Source organism: Penicillium taxi (genome assembly GCF_028828555.1).
Source record: "Penicillium taxi strain IBT 34144 chromosome Unknown utg000005l_segment0_segment0, whole genome shotgun sequence".
Classification (NCBI taxonomy): Eukaryota; Fungi; Ascomycota; class Eurotiomycetes; order Eurotiales; family Aspergillaceae; genus Penicillium; species Penicillium taxi.
The window spans coordinates 4,201,370-4,227,962 of record NW_026643207.1 but is presented as its reverse complement, the minus strand read 5'-3'; the positions used below and the strand labels follow the sequence as shown (position 1 = coordinate 4,227,962).

General features: G+C 46.6%; 12 protein-coding genes across 12 annotated transcripts; 5 read left to right on the top strand and 7 right to left on the bottom strand.

The window, feature by feature from the left end:
- Positions 1 to 768: 768 nt before the first annotated feature.
- N7495_008851 (uncharacterized protein) lies at positions 769 to 4,323 on the bottom strand (the record flags this gene model as incomplete). Its single annotated transcript, XM_057211502.1, has 3 exons — positions 769 to 956; positions 1,016 to 3,443; positions 3,553 to 4,323. 3 exons carry the CDS (start codon positions 4,321 to 4,323, stop codon positions 769 to 771), a joined length of 3,387 nt encoding a protein of 1,128 aa, XP_057061045.1.
- Positions 4,324 to 5,136: 813 nt separating this feature from the next.
- On the top strand, positions 5,137 to 7,535 carry N7495_008850 (bifunctional aminopeptidase/epoxide hydrolase; the record flags this gene model as incomplete). Its single annotated transcript, XM_057211501.1, has 9 exons — positions 5,137 to 5,523; positions 5,574 to 5,658; positions 5,712 to 5,925; positions 5,990 to 6,107; positions 6,162 to 6,281; positions 6,333 to 6,458; positions 6,595 to 6,813; positions 6,866 to 7,350; positions 7,409 to 7,535. The coding sequence occupies 9 exons, from the start codon at positions 5,137 to 5,139 to the stop codon at positions 7,533 to 7,535; spliced, it is 1,881 nt and encodes a 626-aa protein (XP_057061044.1).
- Positions 7,536 to 7,756: 221 nt separating this feature from the next.
- N7495_008849 (uncharacterized protein) lies at positions 7,757 to 8,811 on the bottom strand (the record flags this gene model as incomplete). Its single annotated transcript, XM_057211500.1, has 3 exons — positions 7,757 to 8,271; positions 8,352 to 8,688; positions 8,743 to 8,811. The coding sequence occupies 3 exons, from the start codon at positions 8,809 to 8,811 to the stop codon at positions 7,757 to 7,759; spliced, it is 921 nt and encodes a 306-aa protein (XP_057061043.1).
- Positions 8,812 to 9,237: 426 nt separating this feature from the next.
- On the bottom strand, positions 9,238 to 10,180 carry N7495_008848 (TIP41 family protein; the record flags this gene model as incomplete). The annotated part of the gene is made up of 3 exons (XM_057211499.1): positions 9,238 to 9,351; positions 9,404 to 9,794; positions 9,858 to 10,180. 3 exons carry the CDS (start codon positions 10,178 to 10,180, stop codon positions 9,238 to 9,240), a joined length of 828 nt encoding a protein of 275 aa, XP_057061042.1.
- Positions 10,181 to 10,510: 330 nt separating this feature from the next.
- Positions 10,511 to 11,814, top strand: N7495_008847 (aurora family serine/threonine-protein kinase; the record flags this gene model as incomplete). Its single annotated transcript, XM_057211498.1, has 3 exons — positions 10,511 to 10,603; positions 10,660 to 11,628; positions 11,683 to 11,814. 3 exons carry the CDS (start codon positions 10,511 to 10,513, stop codon positions 11,812 to 11,814), a joined length of 1,194 nt encoding a protein of 397 aa, XP_057061041.1.
- Positions 11,815 to 13,036: 1,222 nt separating this feature from the next.
- On the bottom strand, positions 13,037 to 13,866 carry N7495_008846 (mitochondrial inner membrane protease ATP23; the record flags this gene model as incomplete). The annotated part of the gene is made up of 3 exons (XM_057211497.1): positions 13,037 to 13,264; positions 13,318 to 13,589; positions 13,638 to 13,866. The coding sequence occupies 3 exons, from the start codon at positions 13,864 to 13,866 to the stop codon at positions 13,037 to 13,039; spliced, it is 729 nt and encodes a 242-aa protein (XP_057061040.1).
- Positions 13,867 to 14,084: 218 nt separating this feature from the next.
- On the top strand, positions 14,085 to 15,611 carry N7495_008845 (glutamate 5-kinase; the record flags this gene model as incomplete). Its single annotated transcript, XM_057211496.1, has 5 exons — positions 14,085 to 14,121; positions 14,185 to 14,372; positions 14,461 to 14,571; positions 14,619 to 14,714; positions 14,778 to 15,611. 5 exons carry the CDS (start codon positions 14,085 to 14,087, stop codon positions 15,609 to 15,611), a joined length of 1,266 nt encoding a protein of 421 aa, XP_057061039.1.
- A 256-nt stretch (positions 15,612 to 15,867) lies between these two features.
- N7495_008844 (putative beta-1,6-glucan biosynthesis protein (Knh1)) lies at positions 15,868 to 16,888 on the bottom strand (the record flags this gene model as incomplete). The annotated part of the gene is made up of 4 exons (XM_057211495.1): positions 15,868 to 15,936; positions 15,986 to 16,496; positions 16,550 to 16,650; positions 16,709 to 16,888. 4 exons carry the CDS (start codon positions 16,886 to 16,888, stop codon positions 15,868 to 15,870), a joined length of 861 nt encoding a protein of 286 aa, XP_057061038.1.
- Positions 16,889 to 17,142: 254 nt separating this feature from the next.
- Positions 17,143 to 18,148, top strand: N7495_008843 (signal recognition particle receptor subunit beta; the record flags this gene model as incomplete). The annotated part of the gene is made up of 2 exons (XM_057211494.1): positions 17,143 to 17,358; positions 17,417 to 18,148. 2 exons carry the CDS (start codon positions 17,143 to 17,145, stop codon positions 18,146 to 18,148), a joined length of 948 nt encoding a protein of 315 aa, XP_057061037.1.
- A 264-nt stretch (positions 18,149 to 18,412) lies between these two features.
- N7495_008842 (putative short chain dehydrogenase/reductase) lies at positions 18,413 to 19,640 on the bottom strand (the record flags this gene model as incomplete). Its single annotated transcript, XM_057211493.1, has 3 exons — positions 18,413 to 18,463; positions 18,522 to 19,331; positions 19,563 to 19,640. 3 exons carry the CDS (start codon positions 19,638 to 19,640, stop codon positions 18,413 to 18,415), a joined length of 939 nt encoding a protein of 312 aa, XP_057061036.1.
- A 336-nt stretch (positions 19,641 to 19,976) lies between these two features.
- Positions 19,977 to 21,678, bottom strand: N7495_008841 (cystathionine beta-synthase CYS4; the record flags this gene model as incomplete). The annotated part of the gene is made up of 4 exons (XM_057211492.1): positions 19,977 to 20,552; positions 20,606 to 21,282; positions 21,337 to 21,371; positions 21,425 to 21,678. 4 exons carry the CDS (start codon positions 21,676 to 21,678, stop codon positions 19,977 to 19,979), a joined length of 1,542 nt encoding a protein of 513 aa, XP_057061035.1.
- Positions 21,679 to 22,685: 1,007 nt separating this feature from the next.
- Positions 22,686 to 24,898, top strand: N7495_008840 (serine/threonine-protein kinase; the record flags this gene model as incomplete). Its single annotated transcript, XM_057211491.1, has 3 exons — positions 22,686 to 22,920; positions 22,998 to 24,630; positions 24,817 to 24,898. 3 exons carry the CDS (start codon positions 22,686 to 22,688, stop codon positions 24,896 to 24,898), a joined length of 1,950 nt encoding a protein of 649 aa, XP_057061034.1.
- Positions 24,899 to 26,593: the final 1,695 nt, after the last annotated feature.

Here is a 26,593-nt window from a genome sequence, read left to right as displayed (position 1 = left end):
TGTTTTGGCGACGCGAACCACGTGCGATAAGGCTATCATGGAGTATATCAAGAACTACACTTTACTTCCAACCTTCTTCTACTTTTTCATTAACTTCTTACAGGAAAGGGACCCCTGGATTCTGGAAACAGTTAAGATGTATGAAAATTGGTTATATAATGCCCCCACGGGGCTGCAGACGCAGGCACAGGAGGTATCTCAAAGAGCCATGTATCCAAACTTCTTGATACTTACCTTCCAAGGTTTCAAGGTTCGGTGGCCATTATGATCTAACCAGTCGTCGCGGACGGTGTATGGAGTTCCAGGCAGCAGTACTTGTATGTTCGAGGGGTCGATTCTTACTATGTATAAATTTCATCCGATAAATAACGATTCTTATTATCTTCAATGACATAGTCCATGGTTGGTATCCCATCGAACTAAAGGAATATTCAGTGTTAACGTAGTGTATAAAACATTTGATATTGTGTCTCTCTTGCTGGAGTCATCACATGGGTATTTCAGAAATAAAAAAGAAGAAGAAGAAGATAAAAAAGGGCAGAGAGAATCACATAGGCAGTTGTTACAAGAATTGAGACGAGGGGACCAAGATAAGGTAGAATTCCCATCTCGTGGTAGTTCTTCAGATCGTGTCCAAGGCAAATCGTGGTATCTTGAAAACATGGGAAAAGGTCAATATGAACGTGGAGAAAATAGGGTCACAATCGTAGACGTGATGACTGCACGTCTTTAGATAGGGTGGAGAGGCTTGGGGAAATCGAATGGGGTTTAAACTAAAACCCATTCGCTGCCCCTCTTGATAAACTTGTCAAGCATCAAGGTAATATCGGCCAGCGCGAAGCGACACACGTAGAAACCGAAGAATTCAGCCGCATGTCGTGTGCTGAGCTCGAGGCCGACATGTGTCTGGGAGGAAAGTCTGAGTCCGGGATCCTCAACTTGTTGGGCAATTTGATCTAGGTCAGTCAGTATTTTAATAAAAACAAATAGGAAAATCCAAAGTATAGTCACGTACCTATCACTTGAGCAGCATCAAACAGACGCGCCAAAGCTCCCATATAATGGGCATTTGGACCTGAGAATTCAATCTGAGTGACCGCTCGCTTGGTCTGGGGGATATGGACCGATGTCATGGGGAGAGAGCTAAGCGTGAGCATGTCTTTGTTGCTTTCGCGCACACTGGAAGTCGGGGTAGGGGTACTAATTCCAGAGGTCTTGTTCCGGAGTCTTTTCCAGGAGGTGAACTTGTTGGAGCTACCCGAAACACGAGAAGGGGGAGGTTCAGGGTGAGAGGGATCATCTGGTGGATTGTTTGGTCGGAATAGAGGCATGGCAGTTTGTACACCAACATCGCTGCCCAGCTTCTTCGAAAGCGTGGTCTGGACCTGATCAAGGACACCCTCAAGTGACTGCATTTCCTCCAGAACTGCATCCGCGTCGTATGTATCGACTTGGGCCAGCTTAAGTAAGGCTGCGGTCAAAAGGTCGCAATTGGACACTTTATCTTCCACAGCCTTCAGTTTAACATTTTTCACGCGCCAAACATCGCGGGGAATGAAGAGTTTAGCAGAGAGATAGCCACCATGAGGATGGGCCACTGTTTGATACAGACATCGCATCAACCAGAAGGGTCGAAGGAGGAAGGACTCTGGGCATGGCTCCAGGGGATTTGGCGCGTTAGCCACCGACGCGTTCCCACTTCCTAGGTCAGTAGGGGAATGAATGTTACAGTCAAATAGATTCAAGCCGCTAGTAGGCAAACCATTCTGTGAAAAGGAGGCGACAGTTGGGGTGGGCAGTGGCGGGATGCCAGTCATGGAAGCCATGGCGGCATCCATGGTGGGGAACAAAGTACTCCACGGAGTGATGGGAGAGACAGGCGGCATCTCAGGGTTAGGAACAGAAACGTTACGGCTTCGGAACGGCTTCGTGCCAGACTTATTCAACCCATCTGGGGCTGAGAGGACCTTGCTCATGACCCGCGGTAAAGGGGGACCCCCGGCTTCGTCATCTTCGTTGGTGGGAGCTTTAGCCAATATTTGCTCCGATATAGACCCAATAGATAAATTGCGCTGAGAAGGAGATAGAGACAATTGTGGTCGTAAGCCTGGCGCGGAGGCTCGGGCTGCTTCTGGAGAGCTCGGAGCCTCATACTTTGGAAGTGGTGGCGGTAGCCGGCTTGTTGGCGGAATGGTGAAGGACTCGGGGTCTGAGATATTGGAGTCTGCTCGCGGATGCGAAGTGTTAGTCTCGATTTTCAGCTCCTGGGTTGTCTGCCTAGAGAGTTTCGTCGAGATTCTTCGCTCTCGCACGCTGGGAACAGGAGGTGGGTCCGATGCAGGAGGGGGGAAAGTTGTCACAGAGATCCGTTTGGCGGGCAAACCAGGGAAATCCGATGAAGCGGGAAGAGGGGGCAATGCGGCCGATGGTGGTGAAGAGGGTATTAGAGTATTCCGCTCGATTCTTTGATCAGGGGGCAAAATATCCTCATCCTCTGTCAGCGTGGAAAGGGTAGTTCCTGCACCTGTGCCTGAGCTTTCCCACGTTCGTCCCGATATATTGCTTGAATCGGATTCACGAGGGAGGGCCGACTTGGACTGAATGTCAAATTCAAAATCGTCCATGACGAAGCCCTGAGTCATTTCTTCCAGGATACGTTCCTCCTCCTCGGCCTCTTCATCGAGATAGTCTGGATCTGGATGATGTTCGGAATACTCTAACATGTTCTGAGCCTGCAAGCGTCGCATTTGACGACCCCGGTTCATGGCAACCTCTGCCTCCAATTCTGCCTCGCGCACCCGCCGTTTTGCCAGCTCAATATTCCTGTGAGCGTTCGCTACGACATCGTCGTCTTCGTCTTCTTCTCTGTATTCGTGGACAGGCGCGAGATCATCATCATATGCAGCGTTAGGAGCGGCATCGGTCTTAGATTCTATATCAACGTTGAGTTGACGGCTCAGTCGTCGACGCATATAGACCGACGATCCCTTTGAATTGGCGGACGAGGGAGAAGAAGCACCGGACTCGTCAATAGTGTCTAACCAGGACGTTGTTTCGTTATTATCTTCCACGGTAGTATCAAGGGATTGCTTTCTGTGGTTGATATCATTAACAGGAGTAGATCTGTCAGACTGGATGGTTCTTGGTAAACCCAAAGCAGCTCGCGTTTGATCCTCAAATGAAGAGGGGCGCAAAGATTGACGACGAGGTGGGATTGCCGCTGGCGCAAGAACTTTTGCGTCTTCGATTGTTGTGTGGAGACCGACGCTAGAATGGGTCGAACTGTATTGACTGTCTCGATCAGGGTCGTCATGAGATAGATGAAATAAATCGTCATATGATTCTTGGCTCAAAGGACGTTCTGGAAGCGCCTTGCCCTCGTCTTGCACCAGAGGATATTCCATACGCTCCAGTTCTGTGATTCGGATCATATATGTGTCACGCTACGACAGTTAGTTTGACTAAATCCTGGCCTATAGTTTTGGAGTTTGCTCTGTTTTGGGTTGCTTTGTTCTTTCTGTCTTTTATTTGACAAAGAAAAAGGAAACTTACAATTTCTTGAAGCTTGAGCTTCTCTTCATCACCTCCATTGCTACGGAGCATGACCAGTTGTAACAGTTGACAAGCATCTGTGTAGGCTTCCATGGCACCTTCAAAGTTGGCTGCATTATCCAGCAGAACAGCCGTGTTTGCCTTTTGAAGCGCTTTCGATAACATTGTTTTCTGAGTGAGGCCATGTTGTTGACTATCAATATCCATATCACCTTCTGTGGAAGAGGCACCTTCACTAGCACGCGCAGCATTGAAATCATGGGAATAAGTGTGCGTAGCTTCATAGTCGTACGGATCATTTTGCGCAGAATTCTGGAATACGTGACTCGAGGCTGTAAATGAGAGATCAAGGTGACTTGAATCCTGGGAGAACATTTCCGAGGCCCGCAACTCTGGCACGTTAAGTTCTGGAAGTTCGTTTAGTTCCGTTCCTGTGTTCCGTGGGCTATGGCCTATCGTTGCCTTCGAAGTGGCCCGCTGATGTTGGTGATGATCTGCAGATTCCGATGGACTCCTACTTGATGTGGTAGACTGTGACCAGCGGTTTAAACTACCAAGGCCTTCCTTGATAGGACTGGAGCTCCGCAGGCCATCCGGTACTAGATTCACAGTCTGCGACACACCAAACCCCGGGGTATCGAATCCACCTATTCGTACACGTGAAGCTGATCGAGACGAGCGAGAATCTGCTCGAGGAGAAGGCTTTGACCCCGAAGGACTTCTGGAGTGAAATGGGCCTGCATCATCTTCCAAGGCGGAGCGGTGTAGCATTGTGTGGCGCAATTAGATTATGATTATGAACGATTCAAGATTCGAAGGGACCTCGGGAGGTCTGGCATTGAGGAATGGGGAGAATTGACCCGAAATTCAGTTCGTATATCGGGTAGAGGAAGTAGATTGGCCGTAAAACTGTTCTGATATCTTCATTCTTCGACTTTGTCGGATGGAAGGTTATCTGTTTGCGGCCCAGTTATTCCAATCCTTCTTGGAATCTTGGGGGGTTATTCTCCTTTGTGGAGATAGATATTAAGTAGACTGAAGAGACATTATGCACACAATTAGAGCTTTGAAGGGGGCACTAATTGGCGCAATTTCGAAACTCACGAAGGCCAAGAGAAGTGTTCACTGTTCAGGGGGTCCGGGATTCTTCAGGGGGGCTCGTGGGCGGTGAATTGCGGGGAGTTTCAATGGAGTATGAGAGAGATCAGATGAATTGTCACACCATATTCTCTCGATGAATAAAGAGAGTAATATTGGAAGTCAAATCAAAAGATAAGAGAGAAAGAAAAGGGGATCTCGCGAAATCTTCGTCCCTAGCGTAACCAAGAAATCCAGCTATACTAGAACAAGGGAGAACTTTAATAGTATCAGATATAGTAATATCAGTAGTAAATATCAGTAGTAAATAGTATTACTTCTTAGTCTGTCACTTCCATATACTCTTAGGATCAGTGTAGAGCAAATTCCGAATTCTCTTTTCTTTTTTATAGAACCTCACGTGGTGTACGGAGGAAACACGGAGTACCAACGGACTTAAAATACCATTCCGTAACAATCGCTTCGGGGGATAAATACAGCAACCAGATGAATCGAACCTCTCTTCCTAGACGCATATTTTCGTGCACTCGATCAATCTTCAATTCTAACATCCGCAAAATGGCCACAGCTACTCGTGACCCGAACACATTGAGTAACTACAATGTTTGGCGCTCGACCCACATAACGGCCAACTTCGGCATCTTGTTTGATCAAAAGAAGTTGGCTGGTAGTGTTGTTCACCGCTTCAAGTCGCTCACCAATGCCGAGTCTCGGGAGATTATCCTGGACACCAGCTATCTTGATATTAGCGGAGTGAAGGTGGATGGCCAGCCAACCAAGTGGGAGCTGCTACCCTCCATCGCTCCCTTCGGCACTCCACTCAAGATCAGTTTGGATCAGGGTATCAAGCTCGATGGCACTGTAGAGGTGGATGTATGGTGCTGATAGAGAAATTAATTCAGATGAAAGCTGATATTTTATAGATCGAGGTGAATACCACTGAAAAGTGTACCGCCTTGCAGTGGTTGACTCCTGCCCAAACATCAAACAAGAGACATCCGTATATGTGTATGTGATGATTCCTTTACCATTTTCATGGATACTGGTCTAATGTGTGGCAGTCTCGCAATGTCAGGCCATCCACGCTCGCTCCATCTTCCCATGCCAAGATACACCCGACGTCAAGAGCACCATAGACTTCAACATCACCTCTCCCCTACCGGTGATGACCAGTGGATTGCCCATTAAGGGAGAAATTTCTCAGTCCGGTACTCAGATCTACCGATTCAACCAGTCGGTTCCAATCCCCAGCTATCTATTTGCCATTGCAAGCGGGTAAGAAGGTCTTCCGTTCCAAGATATGTATATACATGAAATAGTGCGCTAACCTGATTTAAAGAGATGTTGCGGAGGCTCCTATCGGTCCACGGAGTGTGGTGGCCACCAGCCCTGATAAGCTAGATGAATGCCAATGGGAGCTTAAAGCTGATACTGAGACTTTCATTACCACAATTGAGGTATGTAAACTTTTACACTTTAAGTCCTGAACCCTGACTAAATTATTTTGGCAGAAAATCGTCTATCCTTATGTATGGGGAAAGTACAATGTATTGATTCTGCCTCCCAGCTTCCCATATGGTGGAATGGAGAATCCCATCTTCACTTTTGCCACGCCCAGCATTATCTCAAAGGTATCAACAAAATCTCTTATTAAGCAAATGAAAATACTGACTTAATGCCAGGACCGTGAAAACATCGATGTAATTGCGCACGAGCTGGCTCACAGCTGGAGTGGCAACCTGGTCACCAATGCCTCGTGGGAGCACTTCTGGCTGAACGAGGGATGGACTGTGTATTTGGAACGACGGGTATGAATCCTGACATTATGACATTGAACTACATTGACTGACTTGAAAACAGATTCTGGCTGCAATGTAGGTCTATTAGAAACAAAGAAAAAAACGTTGATGTTCAAGGTAACTAACTTCTTCTAGTCATGGCGAGGCGTACCGTCATTTCTCTGCCATCATCGGCTGGAAGGCTCTTAGTGACTCTGTGGAGCACTTTGGCCACGATCATGAGTTCACCAAGTTGGTACTCGACCTAGACGGCAAGGACCCCGATGATTCATTCTCAAGCATACCTTACGAGAAAGGATTTAATTTCCTGTTCCACCTGGAGAACCTCGTGGGCAAACCCAAGTTTGACAAGTTCATTCCTCACGTATGCCATGCTACCTACGCCGCTTTGTATCTCTGAACTAACTGTTCCCTAGTACTTCACTGTTTTCAAGTTCAAGTCTCTTGACTCATTCGAGTTCAAGGCAACTATCCTGGACTTCTTCAAATCCGATGCTGAGGCCTCTAAGCTCTTGAATGAGTTGGATTGGGACACATGGTTCTACGCACCCGGATTGCCTCCTAAGCCCCAGTTTGATACATCCCTAGTGGATGTTGTATACAAGCTTGCTAAGAAATGGGAGACCGCAGGTTCCTCTTTCAAGCCTCAGGCAAGTGACCTTGATGGTCTGACAGCCAACCAGATAGTTGTCTTTTTGGAGCAGATTTTGCGCTGGGAGCAGCCCCTAAGCCCTGAGCTCTCGAAGACTATGGGTGAGGTTTACGGTCTGACCAAGAGCAACAACATTGAAGTCTCCAACCTATACCTCCAGGTTGGCATGAAGGCCGGTGATGAAAGTGTCATCAAGCCGACTACAGAGCTGCTGGGTCACATTGGAAGAATGAAGTTTGTTCGCCCGCTGTAAGTTGCTCATTCAAACGTAAAAGCGAAAGACGTCGAACTAACATTGGAATCTTAGGTACCGTAATCTGCAGAAGATCAACCGCCCTGTCGCGCTTGAGACCTTTGAAAAGTACAAGGACTTTTACCACCCTATCTGCCGCGGTATGGTTGAGAAAGACCTTTTCGGCAAGAAGGACAACTAACTTGCTACAACTCGCTTCTTTAAAGTCTTAAAAAACAATCAATGGATAGAGGAAAATAGAATGAGAACTCTTATTTTAAGACTTGGATTTATAGAATGTCAGAATCTGGAGGGTTGGACCAGATTCAATACTGTACAGGACCCATTAAGCTCACGCCGCAAAGATAATAGTAAGATGAGAAACAGAAGGAAGACGATAGGTGCATATAGAGGTCAAAAGACTCAGTTGCCTCCAGCCATCCTCTTGTCAACAGCAGAAAAGCCAAAGATAGGACTGTCAGTGCTGCTTGCCTTACTCAAAGCCATAACCATATCAGCCTCTGACATCTTCGAGATTTCGGCCAGGACTCGGCGCATATACGCTACAACCCACGCGACCTTGGTCCAATCAATGTCTTTACCATCAGGACTTGTAGGGCTCGCCTTCCACAGATTCCTCCACACAGCAGCGCCCAGCACCGCATCGCCCTTGACCAAGCCTTCGTCGTACGCAGCAATAATGCCGCGCCATTGGATAAACAGATCCTTGAGGTATTTGTTGCGGATAGATCGGCTTCCAATATCATGCAAGACATCCATGCGATGCTCGGCATTGTGTGAGAAGTGATCAATCAAATGGCGGGAGTAGGTCTGGACGCTGTCGCGGGTGGGAAGGGCGCGAAGCCGAACGGTCAAGAGATACATGTGTAGGAAGGTGATTTGCGACCAAGTAGAGAAGGTAGGTGTAAGACCCAGCTCTGTTTTTGAAAGTCATGTCAATGCTGCTGCCTCTTACCAGAAGGGAAATCAATGTCGGAAATTATCACGAGTCACTAACCTTGATACCACCAACTATCACTGGTGCCCAGGTGCTCACCCGACTCGGTCAAAGGAACCTCAACGCCCTTCTGCGTCGCCTGAGGAACCTTGTAGTCTGCCTGACTCGAGCACGCATCGAAAAGCTTCTGAGTCATTCCATATGCGACGTAGGTTTCAGCGGCTCCTGGTATAGTCGAGGCATTCCGGATAAGACCGTGTGATCGTGCGGGGAGAGACAAACGAAATGCGGAATCACGGCCGGCTACGTGAAGGGTAGAGGCCGAATTGGTGGATGTCCTTAGAGCAGTTTTGAGGCAAATGCTTCCTGTAGACGACGAAAGAGACCGGGTGGACGGCTGCTGTGGTTTTAGTGCTAAGGAATTAAGCATATGGGTCACAATGCCACTTACTTTAAGAGATGAGGTATGGGACCTGCGCGCTTCCCGCGCGCATCTTGTTATCATTCGAGTGCTCGACATGTTCATTTGTTGCTGAAGCACTGATTTCATCGTCGGCCAGATCTTTTTGGATTCAAGCGGTGTTTGTCTTGTTTGCTTTATTGAGCTCTGCTGGCCAATCATCGGGCACTGAATTAGTACATACCAGCATATCATGGAATATAATCTAGAATATAACCTTAGAAGTCTTTAAAACGGTAGTAAAGAAACGATTCATAATTCACGATCCAGAGATGATATTACTTGATTTAATTATAGGGAAGATGCCCAGTTGGCTGGGGTGATATATAATCAAACGTAGCCTGATAATGAGACTTAATAGGTCGTTTCATAAAATATGATTCTTTCTTTTTATTTGATGTATCTGTTAATTCGATATCTCACCGAGAGCTGCACTTGGAGTTTGAAGATTAAAGATTGGAAAAAAGGATCGATTGACGGTTTAGTTTATCCATCAAGAACGACTCGTTCTGTTCGTTTCTCGACAACAGGAAGCAGCTCCGACAACTTATTGGCATCTCGCATCAAAGCTGGGATATCATCTCGAGCAGTCGCCAAGGTCTGTGATCAGTCAGTAAATTGATATTCCAAGATTGACGTCTGGGTGATCTACCTTCCTGGCTTCCTCATAGGAACACTCCTTCGATTGATAGTCCCGGATCACTTCACGGCTTTCAAAATCAACATACACTCGAGTCTCTCGAACCCGAATCAGTACATTATCAAGTCTCATAAAAAACCGTTGCAGTAGAAGCAAGCGTTCTGGCATGACACGGATCTTGCAGCTGAGAAGAGCAATGCCGTTGTCAGCGAGTTCGTCTTCGTAGAGATCAACTTCGTCGAAGAAGAGGATAGGATCTGGACGTTTCAGTAACTCGATGGGAATTTCATTTGTGGTTTCTTCGAATGCTTTCGCATTGGGGCTTAGGGTGCCCTTGTAATCGGTGCTGTAGGACCAGTCGAATGGTTTCACGATTTCTTTGATGCCCTCGTGGGTCTTCTCCCTATTCGGTTCAGATAAATTAGCGATTTTGAGTAAAATGGGTGTCGACAAAATAAGATCTCACCTGCTCTTCTGCCACTCTTTGGAGTACGCAACCTGCAACATGGACTGTCCGGTCTTGTCTACTAAATCTAAGGCATCAAATGCGTTGAAGTTGATTCCCCAGCCGCTCTTCTCATGCTCGATCATCACGTAGTTATCACCAAAAATCATCTCTGGTGGCGCAATTCCCAGCTTTTGTGTCATCTCATCGATAGGGTCTGCCTTCAGAATTGGGAGCTTCTGTGTCGAGATCCGAAACCCTTTGATAACTGTCTGCTGCGGCCTTTTGGTAGGATAGACGGCCGCAAAGCCCTGGGGCGCCGCCGTGGGAGGTTTAGAAGTCATGATAGCATTAGATCATTTCGTCATGAAGGGAAAATCGTTATCTCGTCGATAATGGTTTTAGTTATGAGTAGTCTAAGCCCCGCGGGCGGAGAAAGAGGCGGGCCGATATGTTGCTGGGGAAACGGCTGAGCTATGGTACCCAAAACATCAGTTCCCACCGTCTCCATTTTCTCCATCTTCACATCTCCAATCAACAACTGCAAGCACTCCAACCAAACCATGATTGCTTGATCTAAAAGTCCAATTTGGCTTGTATTATTCCATAAAAACTGGTTGCTCATTCATCTTTCAATACTTTTCCCTCCTCAAGCACTCTACGAATCTCTCATAATGGCGACCAAGACGCTTGAGGCCCAGTTCAAGCACTTGTCCATGAAAGAGGACAAGGAAAACACTAATGAACGTACCTATGGAAAACCAAAGGTACATCCTTGCATTGTCCTAAAAAGAAGTCACAGCATACTGACGCTGTATTCAAGGGCACCTCAACAGCCTTGTCCATCCCCTCCGGACTTGGGTCAAGCCAAACGGTCCCCAAGAGTCAAGGCGCCTCCAGCCGAGCCCATCTACTGAAGCTCGCACTTCAAAATACCAATGATAACAAGGTTAACTCCATGAATGTCGCATCGCCTAAAGGCTCACAGGGAACATTGGTAGCTCGGAACACCGACGAGAATGGAGAGCCTCGTCTCTCGATCCCATTGTATGAACAGCCCTCTGCTCCTAGGGAGCTGCACCTCGGAATGTTCGAGATTGGCAAACCTCTGGGTAAGGGCAAGTTCGGACGCGTTTACCTTGCCAAGGAACGGTCTTCGGGCTTTGTTTGCGCTCTCAAGGTGCTGCACAAGTCTGAACTGCAACAGGGCGGTGTTCAAAAACAGGTCCGACGTGAAATCGAGATCCAAAGTAATCTGCGTCACCCTAATGTCCTGAGACTCTTTGGTCATTTCCACGACAGCAAGCGCATCTTCTTGATTCTTGAATTCGCCGGAAAGGGTGAATTGTACAAACACCTGCGCAAAGAGCATCGGTTCCCGGAATGGAAGGCCGCCCAGTACATTGCCCAGATGGCCGCAGCTTTGAAGTATCTGCATAAAAAGCATGTCATGCACCGGGATATCAAGCCCGAGAACATCTTGGTTGGTATCCACGGAGAAATCAAAATCAGTGATTTCGGTTGGAGTGTGCATGCTCCTAACAACCGACGCCAAACGATGTGTGGAACTCTCGACTACTTGCCTCCAGAGATGTTGAAGCAGGGTCCCTCGCAAGAAAAGTTTTACAGCGAAAAGGTTGATCTGTGGAGTCTCGGTGTTTTGACTTATGAATTCCTTGTTGGAGAGGCTCCTTTCGAGGATACACCTGTGATGACCCAACGACGAATTACCAGGGCAGACATGTCGGTGCCATCATTCGTTAGCCCAGAGGCAAAGGACCTGATTAAAAGAGTAAGTTATAATCTATGACTCATCATAATACCACAATCCCTAACTGAATGATAGCTCTTGGTCCTTGATCCCGAAAAGCGCATACCACTTGATGAGATCCAACGTCATCCCTGGATTGTCAAGCATTGTGTCAAGGATGTAAAACGATCCTCAATTCCTCCAAGGACAGCAAAGCATGAAGCATGACATATTGGCGTTCTTTTCTTCTCTTTTTCTTTTTTGGGTTGATGGAGTTTAGTGCATTGTTTGGAGTTTCAAATCCCCTGGAGTAAGGAGGCGTTTTGGGATATGTTCCGGTTTTAATCTTCATTTTCATCCAAGGCCAATCAAATATGGTTACATTCTCGAACTTTACAGTGCAGAGGAGACATGGTATAGAAGTCGAGCAGTATCGTAAATTTGTAAAGGAAGCAATTGAAGGGGCTCGGTATGGTATCTTTTCACCGAGAAGAGTAAGGGAATGATGTCGAGAACCAAGGACCTCGGACCTGGCTATGGAAAAGGTGTGCGCTTTGCATGCCAAGGTGACCACGAGTATTATGGGCTTGATACCCACAACCTTGGGCTTTATGTGGGAAAGTCTTTCTGGCGATCTTGACTTCACACCACAGCATCAAGATGAACTTGATATCCTTGGAAACAAATGGTTGAATAAGAGCACGTCTGGAATATGCAGCGACCTCGAGAAGCCCATAAGAGTGAATAAAAAGTTCCTACCTAGGTAGGTAAAGTGAAAGTGAAGCGAAAGTAAAGAAGTATAGAGTAGCCCTATCACCTGTCCTGAGGTTTTTGATACCTTATTCAAGTCTTCTGATATCTTTCTTTCTCCTTCTTTCCTTACTAATAGCCCCGGGCACTGGGCACTGGGCAGCACTATTACGTGCAACTCGATCTACAAACCCCGAACAGCCCTTATATCGTGTTCATCAATCAACCTTGCCTTATCCATGGTCAAAACACCTGCCCTAACAACTTTCAAAGTATCTGAATCACTGATATTTCTGCCGCTTACAATTCCTCAGGTCATTACAATCCATGCAAAAGAACCCTTCTTCTACTGCCAAGGTTCTTCCAGCAACATTGAACGCAATTGCCGTTTCGACTCCCACCAACATCTTTACGCGCTTTGTAGTAAACTCCTTGCCGACGGACTCCTCCAGTCAGGAGAGGATCCTAGATCAAAATTAGGATTGGGTACATGTTGATCGTTACCAGAATATGGATGGAGGAGCATGCTTTCCATGAAAATGCAGTACTGGAGATCCATATGTAGTTGGTTTGAGAACCTTTGCTTGATGGAAACATATTGTTCGAATTGAAGAATTTGCTCTTCACTGCCAATCGAACAGTTCCTCGTCGGATTAACTCCCAAAGTGGGTGACTATTATATTGATCATTTTTATCCAATCTATCGATAGATCTCATCGAATGGCCTTGTATCTCGAAAGCAGCTGTCCCAGACTTCATTCACGACCTGTTGCGCATGAGCCTGATCTTTACAGGTAGGTCGAGCCATAACCGACAGGACAGCTCTTCGCCGAACACATTCTTGATGCTGTTGAGTTAACTTCCATTGTCCTCGACGGAAAAATTCTCTTGACCATCTGCATTCGCCACTAAGCGAACTTGCCCGGATCTGTAACGAGTTAGTCAGTAACATCCCGAGGTCCTAACAGAAATAAACCATACCTCTGCACAAGCTGCATGTCGCAGATTGTCTGTCCAGTTGACCTTAAACCGCAAGTGATCATAGGCATGAACCATTTCGTGAGCTAGTGTATCTTCCAAGTGTCCTTGGTCCTTCATTTCATTGGCACAGATTAAGATACCGAATTCAGGATCGAAGCCACCACCCTTTCGGTCCGTGCATCGACGGCAGTGAATGTTGTGACTGTGGAGATCGCCTCCTAGTTGTCGAATATTATCGCTGAGGAAGCGGATGACGGGGCCTTCGGAGGAAGCTTGTTAGACTCTTTGATAGTAGGAGGATTAAAACGAGATCGACTCACTGTACTGGAGGAGGTAATCACGCTGGCCTTCAACTCGCTTGATATCAGAAGCTTCGTTTCGAATGTCTCGAGCAACGCGGAACTCGTTAATTCCTTCGGAGGTCATCTTGCCCGTCAGGATTCTATAGATATTGCTGAATTGCGACCACGTATCATCTCCAGGAATATAGCCCGTCTCGGGCTTTACATTCACTGGCGCAGCAGCACCTGATGATTGTGAGTTTGACATTTTGTGATTGTAGATTTGTTAAAAGCTCCGGCTTTCGCAAACCAAATATCCGCTCCGCAAGGCGGAAGGCCCTGGCAGAAAGCGGAGATCTTCAATGTAAGTGCATCTAAATCTTGATCCTCAAAACAGTGCGGGGAATATAGACTGTTCAATCTTTTTGTTGTTTTCGAGCGAAGACGAAGCTCGCTCTACTTTCCATTTGACTGGCTCATAGGACAATGACGACTTCAGGGTTGACGATTGTGATAAAACTCGGTGCGGTGATACATTCTTTTCTATGACTCGACGGCCCATATTGACTTTTTTTTCTTTCTCCAGGAACGAGTTCAATCGTTGACGAGAAGAGCCACGAACCTATTCTCTCGATATTGACTTTGATTGTCGAAACGGTAGCAAAATTGCGCAAGGATGGACACCGAGTTGTTCTCGTCTCATCTGGCGCGGTGGGAGTAGGGCTGCGGAGGATGGACGTCGACAAAAGACCAACATATCTGCCCCGGATACAGGTAGGAACCCTTGTCTGATGGATCATGAGACTTGATCTGGACATTACACATGACTTAAGCTTGAACAGCTCTGACGCTTGAATTCTAGGCACTTGCTGCCGTTGGCCAATGTCGGCTGATGAGTCTTTGGGATAATCTCTTCTCACACCTACGAGTTCCTGTGGCGCAAATTCTCTTGACAAGAAATGACATTGCAGATGTAAGGATCTAAATAGATCAATTCGAACTAGATCTGACCCAATACAGAATACCCAATATGTCAACGCCCAAAATACATTCGAGCAGCTGTTCGACATGGGAGTGGTGCCCATTGTGAACGAGAATGATACCCTAGCAGTTTCTGTAAGACAAATTTTCCCACAATTTTTGACACAATTGGAAGCTCAACACTAATATGCTCTTTAGGAAATCAAATTCGGCGACAATGATACTCTCTCGGCTATCACTGCAGCCGCAGTCAAAGCCGACTATCTGTTTTTGATGACCGACGTCGACTGCCTTTATACCACCAACCCACGCAACGACCCAAATGCCAAGCCCATCGAGGTTGTCTCTGACATATCAACTCTCGAGGCTGATGTCTCGTCCGCAGGGTCATCCTTAGGAACCGGCGGCATGAGCACAAAGATCTCAGCAGCAAAGCTAGGAACCAGTGCCGGCGTGACCACAATCATCACCAAGAGCTCCAAACCCGGTAACGTCCACGAGATTGTGAGCTACTTGCAACAAACCCAGGACAGTACAATCGCTGGCGATATCCCTCTCCCTCCCCTCCACACTCGATTCCTTCCATCCGATACCCCAATTCATTCGCGAACATTTTGGTTGCTCCATGGGCTCACGCCCCACGGTACCATATATATTGACCATGGGGCGTATAATGCACTTCTCAACAAAGCCAGTCTCCTTCCGGCAGGTGTCGTTGCTGTTGAAGGCCACTTTGGGCAACAGGACGCAGTGCGCTTAGTTGTTGTGGAACGACCTTCTTCAGATGCTCTGGATGGAGATTTTGCTCATCACGCCCAGGAGCCGAAGGAGGTTGGCCGGGCTATTGTAAACTACGGCAGCATTGAAATTGCCCATATCAAGGGTCATCGAAGCAACCAGATTGCAGCACTTCTTGGATATGCAGATAGCGACTATGTTGCGCTGCGTGACAACATCTCTTTCCATCCCGAGGACCGACACAGTCACCCGGCAACTCCCATAACACCCGCATTGGAGGAATGGAAGTCTTGATGAGTACACGAATCGTTACGAAGATGGATGAGGCAATGCATAGAGGAAGAAGAATTTCAGCATATTATTAAGAATACAGCTCGGCTCGGTCATGATTTTCAAAAGTTCATCCCTATCTATTTTCCAAATGATACCAATCGAGGCAGGCCAGTTATTTTTATATTTTTATATTTTTGGGAAACTGGATGGAGTAATATGAAGAAACATGTTGAAACATAGTCAAGTAGCGATGATAAAGGTACATAGTCCGGCGCAATTAATGCTTCACACGCTCCATCCAATCTTGCATTCTCTTGTTCAAGGTTGGAGCAGCAGCGGGAGCAGCCTGGAACAAATTAGACTATGAATAATAGACTATTGAGTGATATACATACCGTATTTTCAATGCTTAGGTCAGTCCAAGTTGAGGCCGCATTATCCGTATACTGGACCGTTGGGGCCGGGAGATACGTAGTAGCGATTGTGAAAGGGAAAGGCGGAAACTGAGGTGTGGGCGTCTTGTTCGCTGGTGGAATAGTGGTACCTGCTCGCTTGGGCGCGGGGGCATACCTGGTTAAGCCCGTCTGCTCGCCATATGGAACAATGTGTGGGTCGAGTCGTTTCCGCAATTCATGTTCGATATCATTGGCAATGGTTGGTGTAGGGGATTTGAAAGGCTCAATCGGATCCTCGATGTTCAAAGTTGAGTCATTGCAGTGAGGTACCCTCTCTGCCTCTATGAGGTTTGAATCACCCGCTCTAGACCATGTCAAGGCCGAGGGCTGCATCGACTGAATAGCATCTACCACTTTGGAGGAGAATGAACCCTTCATGTTGGTCAGGGTGAAATGAGATGTGAATCCGGATAGTGAGTTATCTTTTGTTGAAGGGACGATCTTCAAGAAGCTGATATTGGTTAGCAAAAAGGTCCTCCTATATCATGTTGGTATGGCGCATACTATGCATTCAGGCCATTTCCTCCGACACCCTGATCGACTCGGAATGACACCCAGTCACCAGGTGCGTAGATGCCATATTCAATGACTTTCTCGAGAGGCTCCTGTTCAATTCATAGTAATTAGCCAAAGTCGACAGAATCTATAGAATGGATAAACTACATATTCACCCGTAGTCTCGTCACCAGCGCAAAGCCAGAAGTCATAGCGCGTAGTGACTGTACCCTCGAATCCCCAAACAAGACGCACATCATCTCGACTATCAAAGGACAGGCCACTTGTAGTCTGGGCCGAAACCACAGTTAAAACAGAAAGAGCCGACCACAATCGATGAAGCTTCATGCTGGATTGGTGAGAGAAGAGCACATTGAAGAGACAACATGACGAAAGCGAGGAGCAAGTCCTCTTCCTTCAACCCTTTGGTCCATGGTATGTGACATTCCTCGATATCCTTGAACAAGTTGTGTTGTTCCCCTTTAGTAGAAAAGGGAAATGATATACATCACGATAAGTCATGGTCCGTGCTATCGGCCGCCACTACCATTTTGGCCTCACGCCAACTGTTTCTTTCACCAACCGCTTCTTCCACCAACATCATGTCGAGTCAAGAAGGTGTTTGGTCTTTTGCGAAGACCGTTATAACGTTCCTTTTCGATGGAACTCCAATCTCAATCTTGATTGCCTTACTGGTCACTCTTAGTTTGCCCATTATTTATCACATTGTATTGTTCCGCAAGAGAGCGTCGCCGCCCTCCTGTAATTTTTTGCTTTTGGGCCCAAGTGGAGCTGGTAAAACAGCTTTTGCTACTCTAGTAGGTTCAGAAAATTAATCTCCATACATTTTTATATACTTACCCATCTATCATACAGCTTGAATCCAAGTCCTCTTTAGCTTCCCAGAAGGCGCATCTCACCCACACCTCTCAGACATCGACACTTGTAACCGTTAAACTACCACCGACCGTCCCAATAGCGTCAAATCAATATCGATCTGTTAATGACTCCTCATTAAAAGATGCCGCGAACGGAACCAATTATTGCGTGAAGGACACACCAGGCCATGGCAAGCTCCGCGCCGCTCAGGGCATCGCCGAACTCCAAACAATGGCTATGTCAAAGGACGCCAAGAATAAGCTCCGCGGAGTGGTTTTCATGGTTGATACCGCAGCCCTGGTAGATGAGATCATCCTGCGCGATACTGCAGCCTATCTGCATGATGTGCTTCTAGTCCTACAGAAGCGAGAGTTGAACTCGTCGAGCAAAAAGCTCAGCGAGATCCCCGTTCTAGTGGCCGCGAACAAGCAAGACCTTTTCACTTCCTTGCCTCCTGGCTCGGTACGAGAGAAGCTTGAGGCTGAGATCGATCGGATCCGCAAATCCAGGACCAAGGGCCTATTGGATGCCAGTATGGATGCTGGGTTGGACACTGAAGAGGATATCCTGGGTAACGACTATGCGCAGGGTGTCTTCAATTTCAAGATGCTTGAAGAAGACACCGGTGTTAAGGTGGAGGTTGTTGGTGGTGCCGTCAAGGGCGACCAGCAGGAGGAAACTGGATCCGGAGTTCGTCGCTGGGAAGAATGGGTGGGTACGTGTCTGTGATACATGGCCCTTTTTGCTTCAATCTACCCCTACCTGACATGAGCGGATTTGCTATGATTCATCTGGTTGTACATACATGGGCTATGCTCTTGCCCCAGAGGATCTGAAGGAACCCGTCATTTCGATAAAATGACTCGCTTGTCATAGTACTGGTCACGTACTGGTCAAATTTTTGAGTACTGCTTTTTATACCCTGGGCCCATTCCGACCATGATTATTAAAGATCCAGCACTTAAATGCAATCTCGTTATCTTGATAGTGACGCTATTTCTCTTTACTTCCTAGAGTCTGAGCCACATGGGTCTCGATCCAGTCCTAAATATTCAAAGTCAGCAAGCTCACCTAGGTCCATCAGGGGAATGTGTACGCATACCCATAGACTAGACCCTAAATTCGGATCTTGGGCCATCGGACTTGGATCACCAGGAGTAGCAACAGGTAAAAAGTACCGACCACGAAGATTTCTGTCCCGAACTTGGTCACTTGTGGCAAGATAAATGGCAGTAGCAGCGCCATCATCCACAGTCTGACCGCACAGCCTGCCCACAACCCGCATACATGAGCCGATAAAGGACCCAAAATAAGAGCTCCAGTCATTCCACTGATTAGTGACAATATTACCAGGGAAATACGAGTTAACGTAGATATTCTCACTAGATGGATGTGAATGCTCTGATTCATCCTGCAGTCGACGGCTAAATTCCTTAGCAAGAAGAATGTTCCCCAGCTGTGAGCGCCCATATCGCCACATCCCATCGAAAAGGACGGGCCATTTGACACGTGAAGGGGAAGCCAACAGCTCAAAATCAATTTCACGACAGAGCATATGCAGACTAGAACTTGTAAAGATGACCCGACTGCCAACCTTGCTTGAAGTTGAAGAAGCAGCATTCCGCAAAAGAGGGAGGAGACGAGTGACGAGAACGAAATGTCCGATACAGTTAGTTGCGAAGATGCGGTCAATGTTATGCGGAGAACGTTTGAATTGATATGGAACTCCCAGTCCTGCATTGCAGATTAGGATATCGACCTTGTCTGTTTTTTTGCTTGATATGTTCAGTGGCGGCGTGGACGTTGTGAATATCGCCCAAGTCACATTGCACAAATTCCACTCGGGAGTCATGTTCTCCGAGATAGATTCCGTTTCTGTGTTTCCATTCTTGCCGTGTGGAGTGAAAGGTTTCTGCACTTCTTGCGAGGATTATTGCTTTTGCGATCCCGTGTAGTAGAAGTTGCGTAGTAATTTCTATATCGGTCAGGTCATATCTATGTATAGGGACGGTTTGCGTTGGAACGATGAATGAGGCCCCCATGGATGATATAAAAGAGATTTGAAGTACCTTTTCCGATGCCAGCTTGCCCTCCCTGGTACTAATTAGTACTCGCGCTGTTGGAAAGAGACCAGGGTCCGTACCGTTACCACTGCCACTTTTCCATCCAAGGCCGGCGTATCATGCAGTGAAAAGTTTCTGTAGGTGAATATTCCAGTCATTTTATAGCGAGGAACTGATTTTACCAGCTTTGTGCATTGAGAGGTTGAGGAGAGTAGAAGGGGCTAGATATGTAGATGCAGTTGACTACGTCATTGCCGTCCCCACGACACCAAAACAAAGTGATAGCCAACTTTGAAAACAAAGAGGTTGTTGATTCTACCTAGATATTTCGATATCTTTAACGGTATTCCGCGCTGTATATCTATGTTTCTAGGTGTCGAGACCCTCCAAGCAACGCCGATCCCAATAAACTAAGAGCTGGACATAAAAAAGGCATGAAATGTTCAAGCTTCGACAAAGACGCTTCTTAACATGCAGGAAGCTAAAGTGATGATTTACGCGCTGGCCTTATCATGGTGGAGCAACCAGCCAAGCAGATCTACCTTTGTGACAATAGCCAGCGGTTTCAATGCGCCACTCTCGTCCTTCTCAGTAACTACAGCGGCACTATTCCACTCAAGGAATCGGTTGAGGACATTGAGAGGAGTGTCCAATGTGATCTCTATGAACTGGCGACGTTTTGGGCCTTTGAGCTCACCAACGCCCATGTCACGAGGGTCGGTGACGACCTCGGGAATCTTGGAGAAATCGAACATCACCTCAGTGACAAGGCTCTTTCCAGTGGCCCGACCATGGGTCAATCGGCTGAGGATGTTACCCAGAGTTACAAGGCCTACAAGCCTGCGTCCAGAGGATGCGAGCACGGGAAGCTGGTCGAATCCTTTGTCGCGCATGATCTCGATAGCGGCTTCACACGAGAAGGTGGAAGTCACCGCGGTGATTGGTTTCAAACGGAGAGCACTGACCTTTGCACCGGCCAGAGGGTCTGGCGAAAACGGAGAATTATTGGATTCTTTGGGAGGAGGGGCCGATAGAAGGTCGTTGGCGGCCAGCCAGTCATCATCCGCGAACTGATTTAGTTAGCATCAAAAGTGATTTAAATAGGGGATACGATTTGAATCACCTTGGAGAGGTAGCTTCGAATACTGTCGGGAAGAATAACAACCACGACATCACCCTTGGCCCATTTCTTCTCCTGGTTGGCCTTCACCAAAGCGGCAATAGCACTTCCACTGCTACCCCCGACAAGGAGACCCTCCTCAGCGATAAGACGACGTGAGTACAAGAAAGACTCCTTATCTTCGGTCTTATACCACCGGTCGACAGCATTCTGGTCCAGAACGTCGGGGATAAAGTCGTAACCAATACCCTCTACCTTGTAGGGTTCATTGGCATGGGAGTCATTCAGGGAGGTTGGTAGAGCAAGAATAGATCCGAAAGGATCAGCAGCGATCACCTCGACGTCGGGGTTGTGTCCCTTGAGACCGCGAGAGAGACCAGTGATAGTACCTCCAGTTCCTGCACCAGCCACAATCGCCTTAATTTGACCATTGGTCTGGCTCCAGATTTCTTGGGCAGTTCCATACTCATGGGCATTAGGATTGTCATCGTTGCCGTATTGATCAAGGATGTGAGCGTTGGGTAGCTCCTTCTCCAGACGCCTGGCGACTCCAATATGGGATTCAGGTGAATCGAATGCAGCTTCGTTGGGGGTTCTAATAATAGTTGCATTCAGGGCACGCAGAACAGACACTTTCTCAGCCGACATCTTTTCGGGAAGAGTGATGATGGTCTTATAGCCTGAAGCAGGAAGGAATTAGCCTCTATAACCATTTGCTGGCAGATTAAACTAACCCTTGACAGCAGCAACCAGCGCCAAACCAATACCACTGTAGATATATGTGAGCCAGATCTGTTCAGTCTATCTATTAGTAAGACCTACGTGTTACCACTGGTTGGCTCGATCAAGGTATCGCCGGGCTTGATTCTACCAGAGCGCTCTGCCGCTTCAATCATACGAAGGGCAATGCGGTCCTTAACACTGCCACCAGCATTGAAGTACTCCAACTTGGCGTAGACGGTGGCATCGATTCCTAGACTGTGGGGAAGGCGGTTCAATCGCACGAGGGGAGTATTGCCGATTTGTTGTGTTATGTTATCCAGCGTGTTTGCTGAACCGGCAGGTTTAGTAGCCATGGTTATGAATGATGGACAGTGAGACTTAGATGTGATCTCAACCGAATTATAAGATGAAGAGAAGAGAGAATATGTCGCCAGATAGTACGATCTTGCGACATGGAATGCTTTGGGCCCACCCCGATTATAACCGACTCCCGCCCCCGGACTTATTAGTAGTGCCAAGATCTTAACATCCGCAACCATCTGACTTATCCCGTGACTTAAATATCGAAGGCACTGCTAAGATCAACCCCTCTAAAACGGATCCTCAACGCCTACGGACGACAATACAATGATTACTTTCAATTTTACCGGATCTTGCTCACTCCCTCGTCACTTTCGCTCACTGAAAATGTGGTTACTTAGGAGGGGTATACATTATTATTACCCCGTGTCCTGATGTTAAGGATAACTTAGAGGCTATAGAAGCCCTCAAGCCTAGAATGATAACAAATTCGCCGCCATTCAAGTGAAGCTCAATCTAAATAATAGATCGGTGGGAAGACAAAAATCTAGATCTATATGGTTGGTCGAAGCAACGAATCAACGAGATGAGATGAAATACAGGGATCAGATGCACGTGATATAGCTGAAAGGATTGAGGGGCTGAGGACTCAGGGCTAAGGGCTGGCTTACTTCCACATTACTGTTTTCCCCTCTGGCATTTGCTACTGAAGCTATTCCACCATGGTGAGAAGTGAGCTAGTGGAGGACATGAAATTGTCCACCAAATTTTATCCAGATGCGACCCACCACTATCTTTATCAACCGGACTATAGCCAAGACAGAGCTAGATGGCAAAAGACGGAGGTTTAGAAAAAGCAGAGACTACTTGGTCAAGGGGGGTATGGAAGCGTTTGGCTTGAAAAATGTATGAGCGAAAATACTATTAAGCTACGGGCTGTGAAGGTCATTACTAAGCCAACAAATCCTTCATATCGTAAATACTGCGATCAGGAACTAGAAGCTATTGCAAAGTTTTCTCAGATAAAGGTCAGCCCTACGCTACTGGATTTCAGAAATAGATGCTGATATTTGTTTTTAAGTACCGTGGCTTATTTGTGAGATCTCTTGGGTGGTTCGAGAACGATGACTCTATTTTCATTGCAATGGAACATATTGAACATGGCGACCTCCAAAGTAAGTTGACAGGTCCATTGCCTGAAGCCGAAGTTCGACAGATTTCTATTCAGATCCTAAGGGGTCTTCAGCACCTTCATAACAACCGCTTTATTCATCGAGATCTCAAGCCCGAGGTAAGTGAATTGATTATCACCAACAGAGTGAATGTCTAAAAAGTCTTTTTACTAACTTTCATCAGAACGTCTTTGTCATAGCAACAGGTCCTAATTGGTGGATCAAAATTGGCGACTTCGGGTTCAGCAAACGTTTCGATGAAACGAATATCACAGCAACACAGGTCGGCACCCCGCGTTTTATTGCCCCTGAAGTGCTTCAACTTTACCCTCCGGAGCTAAATGGCCAGAACATCAATCATCGCTCCACCTATAGCGTCGATATATGGTCGTTAGGTGTGATGTCGTTCTTTATGCTCACCCACTTCTATCCATTCCCGAAACTTCAAGACCTGTTGTCATATGTCCAAACTTCAGACTTTCCAGAAAGTTCATCGCTATCTTCTATCAGCAGGGAAGCTTATAGCTTTTTAAAGGGTCTACTAGTGGCTGATCCGTCAAAGAGGATGTCTGCCGAAGAGGCCTTTGAAAGCCCGTGGCTGAAAGAAGATCCGTTGGCTTTTCCCTCCAGCATAGAGCAAAGAATGATCTCAGGCTTGTCTGAAACTTCAAATTCAACAGAAGCTTCAAAATCTTGGAATGCTCTGAGTGAATCCTCAGATGTGACTATATCAGAACTTAATCTTCCAAATCTGCAACTCTCAATCCCGATAGAAGGCGACCAAAGTCGGACCCCAATTAACAACAATGCTTCCCTTGATTGGTTCGCCAGAGGGGAGTCTTTTTACAGGACAGGACATTATGTAGAAGCTGAAACGTCGTTTCGAGTGTCCTTTGAGGGGAAAAAAGTGACACATGGTATTGATCATGCCGAAACACTTTGTTGTTTCTATTGGATAGGCCGGGTTATCTATGTTCAAGAAAAATATTCCGAAGCCGAAGGAGTTTTTCGACAAGTCTATGAGAGAAAGAAGGAGACCCTTGGTGCAGATCACGCTGATACACTCGATTCTCTCCATTGGACAGGTCTTACCCTCCACGGTCAACAAAAGTATGATGAGGCCGAGGCGACATTTCAACGGGCAGCTGAGAGACGAAAGGAGACCCTCGGTCCATATCACGCTGATACACTTCATTCTATCCATTGGATAGGCCGAGTTCTCTATGATATGAAAGGGTTATCTGAGGCCGAAGCAGCCTTTCGACAAGCCTATGAGAGAAGGAAGAAGACCCTTGGCGCATATCATGCTGACACTCTTTATTCTCTACATTGGATTGGACTTGCCCTCCATGGCCAAATAAAGTATTACAAGGCCGAAGATACTTTTCGACAGGCCTATGAGGGCAAGATTAAGACCCTCGGTGCAGATCACGTTGATACACTCCATTCTCTTCATTGGACTGGCATCGTACTCTTTGATCTACAAAAGTATGATGAGGCTGAAGAAACCTTTCAATTGGTCGTTGAGAGACGGATGAAGACCCTCGGTGCAGATCACCCTAATACACTCAATTCTCTCCAGTATCTGGGTCTTGCTCTCTTTAGTCAAGAAAACTATGTTGAAGCTGAAGGAACCATTCGAGAAGCCTTTACGAGAAGAAAGAATACCCTTGGCTTAGACCACGCCGACACACTTTTCTCTCTCTGTTGGATAGGCCTTGCCCTCCATCGTCAAGAAAAGTATTCTGAGGCCGAAGCAGCCTTTCAAGAGGTCTTTGAAAGACGAAAAATGATTCTCGGTATAAATCACGCTGATACTCTCGAGTCTCTTCAGTTACTGGAAATAACTAAGGAGAGAGAGAGGAAAAAGTCAGTGATGGGCCGAATTAAAAGGATTTTTCAGCGGAACTATGGGAGTCCAGAGTATAAATGTAAACAATATCTACCTAGGTACTCTCGAGGATAACAATAGATATGGCTATCGACCTCGATGGGTAAAATACTCGACTTACCGACGAGGCGTCCTTTCAACTTTGGAAGGTTAATCCCCGGGTCTGAGCTGAGTTCTTCACTGAGCTCTAAACCGTGTTTTGCCAGTTGAATATTGAATTGCACTTCAATCTCCCAAGGTCGATTTTACCTCACTTCCACCTTTTGCTCCGCTTTCACTAAATGAGTGTGCGCGTCGGCAATTATAAAATTTTAACCTTTGCAATATTCCCTACTAGCTTGGGGATACCGGCGCTGACACCCTGAACAGAGCTCGGTGTGCATATGTCCTTAACGTCACGCAGGAAGAAATATTCGGCCCTTCATCCAAATTTCCAAAACTTTTGTCTGGTTGACGGTTTTATAGATTCCGGGCCCAAGACACGGCTTGAGCGGACACATAGAACTGCATAATGAAGCAAATATGGTGCACCTAACAAACCTCGTGTTACTAAATCTGGTCAATATTACTTTGGTATGTCTTGTTTCAAATGTATTTAGCCTCATATGTGCGTCAGAAGCTAGAGATCACTGTGGATGTCATTACAACCTTGATTGGCATAAAGTTGTGATATCGCGGGCTTCAGTACTCTTAAGTAGGAAGTTAATTGCTCCTACTTCTCTTATCGATACTGTAACCGACCGTCGACGCTCAGCCAGCACAGATGGTGCATAATTATCTTACTGGGCGTGAGCAAGAATTCACAAACCTCATCCACAGACGTAACCATTGACATAGGTATTGACTTAGTCCGGCAAAAAAGTTAAAAAGTGGGACCGGGAGGTGGGGCGGTGAAGGCCCTGGTATAAAACACTTCGATCACTTCCACGGATTTCCTCTTCTTCAAGCGACTCTACGTACGTTCAATCCCCCCTTAAGGTCTTCAACACTCTTGAATCCTTACTAACTTTATCCCCCCTACAGTTCAAAGAATCTCTTTAGAGTAGACGTCTCCTTTCTAAACTCTTTATAAGAGCCACAGAATCTCCACCCTTGCTGATGACTATATGTCCTCGATGCCCTAAAGTGAAGCCTTTTTACTTCCGCCTCGACTAATATACCTACTGCTTGCAGTGTGCGTGTTTTGATCTAGGAAGTGGTGATGATCTTAACCTGGTCTCGATATCTGATTTCGGTCGGTCGGTCCTGGTGGGTGTCGAGGAGGTCTGAAAGGTTCAAAATCTGCTGATTTTGACTGTACGGATTATTTTTTGCTTATCGTTTCTAATTTAATGAAAACTCTTCAATATCTCCACTTTAAACGCAAGACCGTACTCCGTATCAGTAAATAAATTATTAATGTGGCTGAGACAATGTGGCTTGGTGGTTGTATTCCTCGGATTTCTCCACCTACTGTAGGCTACCCCTAACTGGCTTCTCCACGGTTTAAAGTACCTAGCTTACCTTACTTAGGTATGAGACGATGGCTCTGATTCGTCACAAATTGAAGCATTCTGAGTGCTGTGCTATCTATAGAGTAGATCAATACTTGTCGTCAATTTATTACCAGTAAAATCGTTAAATACGAAATATGAAATTCGATCTCGATTCTCCAATCGCCAATGCCAAGTACGCCAAGATCTCTTGGCTTAATTTCAAGTGTGCTGTTTGGCTGCAGCTTCTGATGCCAGCTGTAAACTCCCCCTTCTCATAAACTTGCTTGTCCCCCTTGTCTTCCTCCATGTATAATCATTTGCTTTGAAGTTTCTCACTTTACTGGAAAACTCCATAGGATTTGGAGCAACATTTAAACTTGAACATCTATTTTCTCCGAAAATCTTCATCTACATCTTTCGACCTTGGCTA